At 44.9% G+C, this 11,652-nt stretch overlaps 1 protein-coding gene across 1 annotated transcript; it reads left to right on the plus strand.

The window, feature by feature from the left end:
- The first annotated feature begins 4,245 nt into the window (after window positions 1-4,245).
- FCRLA (Fc receptor like A) lies at window positions 4,246-10,538 on the plus strand. Its single transcript, XM_008984794.5, has 5 exons — window positions 4,246-4,360; window positions 7,801-7,953; window positions 8,256-8,522; window positions 8,985-9,269; window positions 10,108-10,538. Exons 1-5 carry the CDS (start codon window positions 4,282-4,284, stop codon window positions 10,407-10,409), a joined length of 1,086 nt encoding a protein of 361 aa, XP_008983042.2. The 5' UTR covers window positions 4,246-4,281; the 3' UTR covers window positions 10,410-10,538.
- Window positions 10,539-11,652: the final 1,114 nt, after the last annotated feature.

Genomic DNA, 11,652 nt, shown 5'->3' on the forward strand with positions numbered 1-11,652 from the left:
TCCCGGTCAACATGGTGAAACCCCGTCTCTACTAAAAATACAAAAAATTAGCTGGGCATGGTGGCACGTGCCTGTAATCCCAGCTACTCAGGAGGCTGAGGCAGGAGAATTGCCTGAACCCAGGAGACAGAGGTTGCGGTGAGCCGAGATTGCACCATTGCACTCCAGCCTGGGTAACAAGAGCAAAACTCTGTCAAAAAAAAAAAAAAAATTATCAAATTGTATAATTTAAAGACGTGCATTTAGTGTATGTCATTATTTCTCAATAAAGTGATTTTACAAACACATAAAATGAAAAGACAAGCCATAAATTGAAAAATATTTGTAACACATATAATTGAAAAAAAAAATTGTTTAGAACATATAAAAACTCTTAAAAGTCAATAAGAAAATTCCATTTGTATATGTACCTTAGAGAAACTCTTATAACAAATTATAGACATGAATAGATGCATGGTTTTTGACAGCAAAAACTTGAAAATAACTCAAATGTCCATTGTCAATAGAATAATTTGTGACATGATCACATGATGGAATACTTCACAGCAATACAATTAGTGAACTGTGGCTACAGAGAGCACCTGGTTGAATTTCAGGAACATACAGTTGAGTTAAAAGAAAGCAAGTTGGCTGGGCGCAGTGGCTCATGCCTGTTATCCCAGCACTTTGGGAGGCCTAGGCAGGCAGATTACGACGTCTGGAGCTCAAGACCATCCTGGACAACATGGTGAAACCCCATCTCTACTAAAAATACAAAAGTTAGCCCAGCATGGTAGCATGAGCCTGTACCAGCTACTCAGCTATTCAGGAGGCTGAGGCAAAAGAAACACTTGAACCCAGGAAGCGGAGGTTTCAATGAGCGGAGATTGCTTCACTGCACTCTGGCCTGGGCGACAGAGCGAGATTCTGTCTCAAAATAAATTAAAAAAGAAAAAAAAAAGAAAAAACTCTTAGAATGATAAATACAGTATGATTCCACTTACTAAAAGTTAAAAAATACAAAATGTTTACTACTATGAAACAAAGACAGTGATAAATACAAGGTAAGCATTGTGGTTGATGATGGTGGGGAGGGAAGACAGTGTAATCAGACAGGGATCCATGCAGTACTTCAAGGATAACAATACTATTCTGTTCCTTCAACCATATAAGGGTTCAAAAGTATACATTGCATTATTAGTTTTTACACCTTCATACTTTTTTTTTTTTGAGATGGAGCTTCACTCTGTCACCCAGGCTGGGTTGTGGTGGTGGGATCTCGGCTCACTGCAACCTCCGCCTCCTGGGTTCAAGTGATACTCCTTCCTCAGCCTCCTGAGCAGCTGGGACTACAGGCACACACCACCACGCCTGGCTAACTTTTTATGTTTTTACTGTGTTAGCCAGGACTGTCTTGATCTCCTGACTTCATGATCTGCCCACCTTGGTCTCTCAAAGTGCTGGGATTACAGATGTGAGCCATGGCTCTCGGCACACCTTCACATTTTTAATAAATATTTTTACCTAATTCAATTACAAATAAAGAAAAGATAAGCATTAGCCCACTAGTGACAAGCCAGGAACAGCAAAGGAGGGCATCCAGCACTTAATTTGTCTGGGATGGGATGAGAGCTGGGATTTGTCCCAACTCTGAGTATTCTGAGGTGATCCTGATGGGGGAACTCACTCAATAAACAGAATCTCAGTCTCCATGAACAGCAGACCCAATGTTGTTTTTCTCCCCTAGTGAATCACATCTATTCTAAATGGTTCATCAATCAAGCTTCAAGTGAGTAGATTTTCCCAGCAGCTTAATGGAGATTTAAGTGTAAAGAACTTTATAGCTTCATCCCAAATCTTCAGCGGGTTCCTTGCTTTCCATATTGACAGGCAGATCCTGGAAGAATTGCTGCAGATGGTATAGGGGAGGGCCTCTATTCAGGTAAGATGCTATGGTAAGGGCAGTTAAGGAGGAAGGGTGACATTAGGAGAGAAAGATAGGCTGGGCATAGTGGCTCACGCCTGCAATCCCAGCACTTTGGGAGACCGAAGTGGGTGAATCACCTGAGGTCAGGAGTTCAAGACCAGCTTGACCAACATGGAGAAACTCAGTCTCTACTAAAAATAAAAAATTAGCCAGGCATGGCGGCACATGCCTGTAATCCTAGTCAGTCAGGAAGCTGAGGCAGGAGAATCACTTGAAACAGGGAGATGGAAGCTGTGGGGAGCTAAGATCACACCATTGCACTCCAGCCTGGGCCACAAGAGCAAAACACCAACAACAACAAAAAAAAAAAAAAAGGAGAAGAAGAAGAAGAGAAAGATATTAAGATATTGTGATTTGTTTAGAAGCTCCTAGTCTCTGCCTAACCCTGAGGGTCTATGTTTTATGTAGTTTTAGAAGTGGAGATGCATCTAAACACATTTTACTTATTTAATTTTTATTAGGGCTAGTTAGACTTTTCTTCCTCTTCTGAGGCTTCATATAACATCAGCTGCAAGGCTTGCTGCCTCACTGCTTCCCCCAACACCCATATTCAACCAACCCTGGACTCCCTGGGGCCACCTGCACAGAAGCATATGCCTCTCAGATAATGGAAATTTTATTCTAAATGTTTATTTTAGACTCAGAAAGATTCACTCTTTTATGCCTGTGTGGTTGATGTGTCTGCTCTGATCTGTGGTTTTTGCACAGCTGAAGTGTCACACTGTCCCTCTCTCTGCCTTCAAGCAGGACTAAATTACCTTCCCGTATTTCTCTCTCTCTTTTTTTTTTTGAGATAGAGTCTCGCTCTGTCACCCACGCTAGAGTGCAGTGGTGCTATTTCAGCTCACTGCAATCTCCGCCTCTCGAGTTCAAGCGATTTTCATGCCTCAGCCTCCCAAGTAGCTGGGACTAGAGCTGTGCACCACCATACCTGGCTAACTTCTTTTTTCTTTTTCTTTCCTTTTTTTTTTTTTTTTTTTTTTTAAGTAGAGACAGGATTTCTCTATGTTGGTGAGGCTAGTCTTGAACTCCTGGCCTCCAGTGATACGCCAGCCCTGTCCTCCCAAAGTGCTGGGATTACAGAGGCATGAGCCACAGTGCCTGGCCTACCTTACCCCATTTCTGATGGCTCGTTTCATCTCCAGATAACGTATCAGAGGCCTGGTGGGTGTTACAATGAAAGAAAGGGGAGGAATGTAGTCAATGTGAAAACACATGGGCCCTGCCATTGAGAAGGCCTCAAAGAAATAGCAAACATTCCAAGGCAGGGACAATGGTTCCCAGAAGGCCACCTGGAGCTGAAGGGAGAGGCTGTAGCCTCTATATTGCTCCTATTCCCAAGTCCCCTCAGGTTTCTAAAGATATCAGATGCCTCTGTCTCTAATTTCCTCTGGATCAGTGGTTTGAGCTTTGGCTATGAGCCTAAGCCCTGGGCTGACTGCTGGATCCTCTGGGAATAGATTTTCTTTTTCCTCTACTCTTTCCCAGTGGACTATCCCTGCCTTGTACTCATATTTCCACTGAGACTGAGCAGCCTTAGTCATGTTGCAGAAACAAAGAACTGACACGAGTCTAGAGAAATTTGTGTGCAGATTTGTGTGGGCTTTGGATAGCCAGAGCCTACTAGAGACTAGTCTGATATCTGACTTGGTGCCATGACTAATCTTCCTTCTCTGTCTCCCTATCTTCTAGTCACTAGAAACACATACTTTGTTTGTTTCTATGTTGGAATGAGCAGGACATTTGAATTCTCATTGATTTCCCAGTGATTTTCTAACAATGTCCCACCTTCTGTCCCCAGTTGCATCATCAGTGAAAAGGGTGGTTGCTGGGCCAGGTGCAGTGGCTCACGCCTGTAATCCTAGCACTTTGGAGGCCAAGGCGGGTGGATCACCTGAGGTTGGGAGTTCAAGACCAGCCTGACCAACATGGTGAAACCCCGTCTTTAAAAATAATAATAAATAAAAAAGAAAAAAAGAAAAGGGTGGTTGTTGTACTGACCTTTCCCAGAGTGTACATGAAGGCCTGCTGGCTAACAGACAATGATATGCTTTGAAAGGCTCCTGAGCTCTGTGAGAAAATTCTTGAACAGTTGAGAGTGCTACCATTTTGTCACTGCCCTAAGGATGCAGATGATGCTAGAAGCACATTGGCCAAATCTGAACGATGAAAGCCAATTACAAACTTGAAAATGAAAACAGACCCCAGATGCAAGGAGATGAGACAGTTAGATTTACTTCCTCTTTTCTAATTTGAGAGGTTTCACGTTTAAGAAAATCAGTGTTAGGGTTGCAGGAGACCTAAACAGAGTCACCATGAAGCTGGGCTGTGTCCTCATGGCTGGGGCCCTCTACCTTTCCCTTGTTGTGCTCTGGGCAGCCCAGACGCTACTGGGTAAGTACAATATCTGAATATTGGTGTGGGAATGGGGCTATGCTTAACTTTGGAGAAAGGATCTGAAGGAAAGAAACATGGCCTAATTCTGACCCTCCGCAGAAGCAGTGTTCAGGTGGAATAATAAGAAGGGTGGGTATAAGAAAGTTTGGTGTGCAGGATTGAATGACTTTCTGAATATAAAAATCTTCAAGCCTTTTCCATCCTGAAAGTCCCCTCTGACCATGATGTCCTCTCTAGCTTTAATCTCAACTCTTTCATTTCACTTATGGGACAAGTTTTCTTGAAAGAATAGTCTGCACTTGCCATCTCCACTTCCTCACCTCTCATTCACTCCTCAATGCTTGCAGCCTGACTGCCACTGGAATTGGTTTCGTCTAGGGCACAATGACCTCCGCATTGACTGGGTTTTTGCATACTTTTCAGTTCATATACTGCCGGACTTCTCTGCTGCCCGGTGCTCTGTTGATCACTTTTCCTTCTCACACTCTCTATCACCCTGGCTTCCATGGCACCCTTTTCTCCTCTTACTACATGGACTTCTCTTGATTCCTTAATAGCTTCCCTTCTCTTCCCCTTAACCAGAAACCAGTGTTTCTATAGTTATGGTGTTGCCTCTGTACCCCTCTTTCTTTACACAATCTCCTTCATGAGCTTATTTGTCTATATAATTTTTGCTACTATAACTCTGTATTTAAGAGTCCCAAATCATATCCTCAATTCTAGCCATCCCTTTGAGCTTCATATTCAATCATCAAGCTTCATACCAGACATATCTACCTACATATCTCACAGGTGTCTCTGCACCACGTGACCACAACTCAACTTATCTGTCCTTCTGGCCTCTGCCTCTTCAAATTCATTTTCCACGATTCCTGATCTCAGCTAATGACACCAGCAACTACCCTTACAATGCCAGTAACCTGAGAAACACCTCAGACTCCTCCTGTTCTTCAGTCTCTGAGTCTGATCAATCATTATGTTTGGCAAGTTTTACCTCCTAAATTGTTTGTAGAAGCAGTCCCTTCCCTGGAACATCACCAATGTCTTAGGACAAGCCCTCGTCCTCTATCATTTGGGCTAGTCCATTATTTTCCTAACTCATCTCCTTGTTCTAACCGTGTGTTCCTGAAATGAATTCTGTACCCTGCAGACAGAGTAATTTCTAAAATTCATGTTAACCAGCCCAAAGTCCTTATCATGGTACAAAAAGCCAAGCAGAACCTGCTATCGGTTAAACTTTTCCTACCTTCTGAGCCTTGTAATTTATGCTCTAATAAATCCCAATCCATTCATATTTACATATTCACACACCAGACTCTTGCCTGTCTCCAAGGCTTTGCTTATGCCACCATCTCACCTAAAATCAGCTCTTTCCATGACCCTCTATTCGCCTCCTCCTTGCAAACGTGTAGGTTTCCCTAAAGACTCAGCTTAAGTGGTATCTTCTCCAGGAAGCTTTTCTTGAATGCCCCTTTCTGCACCAACGGCTGCTTGTGATATACTTTTCTTATTATAATGTTTTCCTACTTATGCTGATATTTTAATCTACCTATGTCTTCCACTAAATTGAGAACTATTTGTGGGTAGGGACAATGTTTCCTTGGTTTTGTCTTGTGACAAAACTGCAGACTTGAAATCAGATACTCCGGTTTCAAGCCTGTCTTCTGTTTACCAGCTGTATGTCACCTTAGGAAAACACTTTTTATATCTCTGGTTCAGTTTTCTCATTTGTAGAATAAAAATAATAATACTTACCACCTAAGATTTGTTGAGTGAGTTCCTGGTAACCCAACAAGATTTTATTTTAGTTTATTTTATTTTTTGAGACAGGGTCTCTGCCACCCAGGCTGGAGTGCAGTGGTGCAATCACTGCTCACTGCAACCTTGACCTCTTGGGCTCAAGCAGTTGTCCTATCTCAGCCTCCCAAGTAGCTGGGACCACAGACAAGTGCCACTATGTCTAGCCAATTTTTAAAAAATTATTTGTTGAGACAGGGTCTCTCTATGTTCCCCAGGCTGGTCTTACACTCCTGGGCTCAAGGGATCCTCCCACCTCAGCCTTCCAAAGTGCTGTGATTATAAGGTTGAGCCACTGTGCCTGGACAAGATTTTATTTTTAAAAAGAAAAAATGGAGAGGAGGTAGAGTACAGTTGAGTGACAGTGGAGGAACTGAAAAGAGGTAGCATTACAGTGAAGGGAGCTGAGAGAGGATGGAAAGAAAACACCTGGTACTGATGTGATGAGCATTAGGAAGTAAGGGAGGGGCCTTGGTAAGGGACATTACAAAATCAAAGAACACTGGGCTACTGGGAGTGGGAGAGAATAAAGGCAAGTGGGGCACAAAATGACAGTCGATGGAGTGAAGAAGTAGGCACATGTGACTGGTCATGAGGCTGGAGGAGGGGAGAAGAGCTAGGGAGATAAAGAGCAGTCACAGAGATGGGAAAAAATGCCACTTCCCTTTCCTTCACTACCATGAAGGGAAGAGAGGTTGAGGAGACGTGGTGAGAAATGGATAACTCTAAATTTCAATCAGAAATTGAAAAGAATTGTTTCATAGTTACCAGTATGGGCCGGGAGGAGTGGGGTAGGGGTAGAGGAAAAGACAGAAAGAGTGCTGTGCCACTGCTAGGGAAAATTCAAAGGGGCAGAGGACACTGAAGTAGAGATGGCCGAAAAGTGAAGACCTGCATGAGGGAGGAAGACACGAGAGACACTGCTGGGTACTGAAAGCTCTTTGATGGTTAACATATTCAAGGCTGAGCCAAGTGAAATTTGGGAAAATCAGAATACGAAAGAGAGTCCCTGAGGAAGGTCTGAGAACTGAAGCAGATCTTATCTGCATAGTGAAGTAAAAAGAACACTGATTTTGGACTCAGACACACCTGCCTTTCCTGCTCCATTGCTTAGTCTCTTTTTAAGCACTGGGTACATTAATTTTGTATTCTAAGCGTGTTTCTTTAAGATTATAAAATGAGGATAAAGTCACATACCTGGAAAGTTCGTGAAGATGAAATAAGATACTGCACATAAGGGCTAGCAGGGTCTGGCACCCAGGGAACATTAGAATCTGACGTCTCCCTTTCCTTCCTGTCCTATCCCTCCCTCCTTCGGGTTACCATTGTCTTTGCTCCTGGTTTCCAGTACCAGCAGCTGGATGTCATGCCGGTGAGTTCACCATTCTTTCATTCTCTCCCCTTCCTCTTCTCCAAATCACAGTGCATTTGCTGAGAGCACCTGGATGACAGTGAATCAAGGTCAAAGCTATCCCCCTGAGACACTCACAGGGGTCTTTCTAAAAAAAAAAAAAAGCTTTTGATGTCTTCCTAGTCTCATTCTAAAAAGGATGATTCTCCCGGGAGATGGAGGAACCCTGTCCTCCTTCTCCAAGTTGCGGCATCATGTTCTGGTTCTTCCTGGGCCATCCCCTCTTCAGCTGCCAGTTTCAAGACGCTGCAGTGTGAGGGGCCTGTCCACACCGAAGAGAGCAGCTGCCACATGGAGGATGACTTGACTGACCCAAGGGAAGATGGCTTCCAGATCAAGGGCTACACTTTCAGTGAACCCTTCCACTTGATTGTATCCTATGGTGAGATCCTGGGAAGGCCTGAGCAGTGCCCCAAACCCCTTCTTTCAGCCCCAGAGCCCACCCAGGAAGGTGTCCTCCAGGAAACTGGCCACAGAATGACGTGCTTTTTTCCCAGTCTTCAGCCCACAGAAACCAGGGCACTCTCAGTCCTAGGCCCTAGGGAAGTTGTCCCATACTCCCAACTAGGGGTGAGAGTTTACCTGAACCCTCAGAGAAAGCTTAGGGAAATCTGTTGTAGGCACCCCTGGGGGTAGCTCCCAAGGAGGTCCTCGGTGACACGCAGCTCTTTCTCTGGACCATAGACTGGCTGATCCTCCAAGGTCCAACCAAGCCAGTATTTGAAGGGGACCCGCTAGTTCTGCGCTGCCAGGCTTGGCAAGACTGGCCACTGACTCAGGTGACCTTCTACCGAGATGGCTCAGCTCTGGGTCCTCCTGGGCCTAACAGGGAATTCTCCATTGCCGTGGTACAAGAGGCAGACAGCGGGCACTACCACTGCAGTGGCATCTTCCAGAGCCCTGGTCTTGGGAGCCCAGAAACAGCATCTGCCGTGGCTATCACAGTCCAAGGTAAGAGCTAGAAGCAGCATCATCATGGTGGGGGAGGGGAAGGAGAAACAGGGAGCCCAATTTGTCTTCCTTTAGCTGGGAAGTGACAAGATCATCAAAAGTTTATGGAGCAGGTTGCTGGCAAATGCCCAACTTGGGCTTCAAAAGGGATGAGACCTCAACATCGCCTTTTCAAGTCATCCAGCCCCTTTCAGAGTCCAGCATGGTTCCTACCACCCACATCTATGCTTCCCAGCGTTCACTGATTGGATGTCTGGGCTACTATCAGATTTGCCCATCTCTGATTATTTCCTAGTCCTATCTACTTGCAGAAAGAACTTGAAAGATTCAAATGGAATCTAAGAGAGCCCATTCCTGCTGGAAATGGGAAAGGAAGTATGACTCCCTGAGGCTCTTCGCTTGCATGTGTCTACCTTTATACAGGATGGCTGAGCTCTTCCTTCTTGCCTATCTTTTCCCCAGAACTGTTTCCAGCCCCAATTCTCAGAGCTGTACCCTCAGCTGAACCCCAAACAGGAGGCCCGGTGACCCTGAGCTGTCAGACAAAGTTGCCCCTGCAGAGGTCATCTGCCCGCCTCCTCTTCTCCTTCTACAAGGATGGGAGGACAGTGAGAAGCAGGGGCCTCTCCTCAGAATTCCAGATCCCCACAGCTTCAGAAGATCACTCTGGGTCATACTGGTGTGAGGCAACCACTGAGGACAACCAAGTTTGGAAACAGAGCCCGCAGCTAGAAATCAGAGTGCAGGGTGAGTTCTCATCAGAGTGTAGGGTGTCTGGTGTGTGTGTGAGTGAAAAGGGGGGATAGGATGAATGGGCCCATAAGCTGGGGTTCAGTGTGAACACGTTAAGGAGGGACACAGAGGAGGCAGGAACAATGAGCCAGAATCCCTGATGATGAGAAACAGCACAAATAGAGAACTTCTCCCTCAGGCTGTGGTGCATACCTCGCCAGACCAAGAGCTGAGGCAGCTCCATATCCACTACCCCACAAGTGTTAGGATCCCCCCATGCTCTCTGGGCATTTATAGGAATTTAATATCTAGAATGAAGATGGAGTAGTCTGAAGTCTATGTTCAATTCTGGGAGCCGCTGTTAAAATACTCCCAGAGGAGGTGACCAGGGTGATAAGGGGGCTTGAAGTCATGTCATATGAAATATAATGGAAGGGGCTGGAGATGCTATCCTGGAGAGGAGGTGACTCAAAGGCCAGCAGAGGTGTCCTCAAAAAATCGAAGGCTGGCATAAGCACAGGGAATTAGATTAATGTCATAAATAATAAAGAAGCTGACCTAGAACCAGTTACCACATTCATGCTTCAGGGAATTAGATTCAGCCTTGATAGAGAAAGAACTGGCTAATAGTTCTAGCTGTTCAATGATGAGACCTCACTGCTGAAGAATTTCAAACAGCGATGGCCAAGCTTGAGATTAAAATTTGGACCAGGAGGGACACTAGCGTCCTCAAGTACCTACTGTCATTTGGCTCCACAGCCACTTTCAGAGAACAAGAAAGATTGCCAGGGATAGGAGGGAAGGGCCAGAGTCAGACTTCACTCTTATATGTGCCTCCTGCCGGGTAATCCAGGTCCCCTCGCCTCTGCTGCACCTCCCACCTCAAATCCAGCTCCTCAGAAATCAGCTGCTCCGGGAACTGCTCCTGTGGAGCCCCCTGGGCCTCTGCCTCCACCGCCAGCTCCATCTTCTGAAGATCCAGACTTCTCTTCTCCTCTGGGGATGCCAGATCCCCATCTGTATCACCAGATGGGCCTTCTTCTCAAACACATGCAGGATGTGAGAGTTCTCCTCGGTCACCTGGTCATGGAGTTGAGGGAATTATCTGGCCACCACAAGCCTGGGACCACGAAGGCTACTGCTGAACAGAAGTAAACTATTCACCCATGATCCTGCTTAACCACCCCAACAAATCCAATTCTTTCTATTTTTTCTCTTCCTGTCCTGCACACATGCATACGTACTTTTACAAGTTGTCCCATTGTCTTGTTAGAATAATGTAGATAGGTGAGTGTAAATAAATTTGTATAAAGTAAGAATTGGAGTTTAGCTATAATTGTGTATTCTCTCTTAACATAACAGAATTCTGCTCTTTACATCAGGAATTTCTGTTATGCAGACCAGAATTTTGTGATTTAAAGAGAACTAATGGAGGTGGATTTAATGCAGCAGTCTCAACTGGGGGCAATTTTGCCCCCCAGAGGACATTGGGCAATGTTTGGAGACATTTTGCTCATCATAATTGGGGGGTTGTGGGGTGCTGGGATGTGTGCGCTGCTGGCATCTAGTAAGCAGAAGCCAGGGATGCTGCTAATCTCCTGTGATGCATAGGACAGCACTTCACAACGAAAGATAATCTGTCCCAAAATGTCAGTTGTACTGAGTTTGAGAAACCCCAGCCTATGAAACCCTAGATGCTGGACTCCAGCGTGGGACTTTGCCCGTTGTAATTATTATCTCCTTCCGCCTCGTTCAGCTAGTCTCATTGATGTACTAGTCTTTGGTGGGCACTGTGGGCTGTGCTTTAGTTTAAGTTTGTGTCCCCTCAAAAGCTGTATGCTGAAATCCTAATCCCCAAGGTGACGGCATTAAGAAGTGGGCCTTTGAGAAGTAATTAGATCAGGAGGGCAGAGGCTTATGATTAGGATTAGTGCCCTTATTTAGAAAACGCCCCAGAGAGCTAACGAACACTTCCACCACATGAGGACACATGGCAAGAAGGTGATGCATATGAGGACCAAAAAACAGCTGTCACCAAACATGGAATCTGTTGTCGTCTTGATCTTGAACTTCCAGTCTCTAGAACTGTGAAAAATAAATTTTTGTTGTTTATAAGCTCTGCGGTTCGTGATATTTTGTTATAGCAGCCCAAATGGACTAAGGCAGTTGGCTCTGCTACATGGCTGAGTTGATGAGATGTTAAAAATACTCATAAGACAGTATGTCTGTCTGGAGAGCATTTACACTGTGGGATAGAAGGGAGTAGTAGCCCTTCCTATAACAAGGGTATATAAAAATTCCCTACAGGATCCTACTGTGCTCAGAAATAAGTGACTGAGTATAATGTTGCCAGAGTCACAGATATTTGTTTTTAATTCATTTGTCTCTGAAATATTTT

This window comes from Callithrix jacchus, chromosome 18 (assembly GCF_049354715.1).
Source record: "Callithrix jacchus isolate 240 chromosome 18, calJac240_pri, whole genome shotgun sequence".
Classification (NCBI taxonomy): Eukaryota; Metazoa; Chordata; class Mammalia; order Primates; family Cebidae; genus Callithrix; species Callithrix jacchus.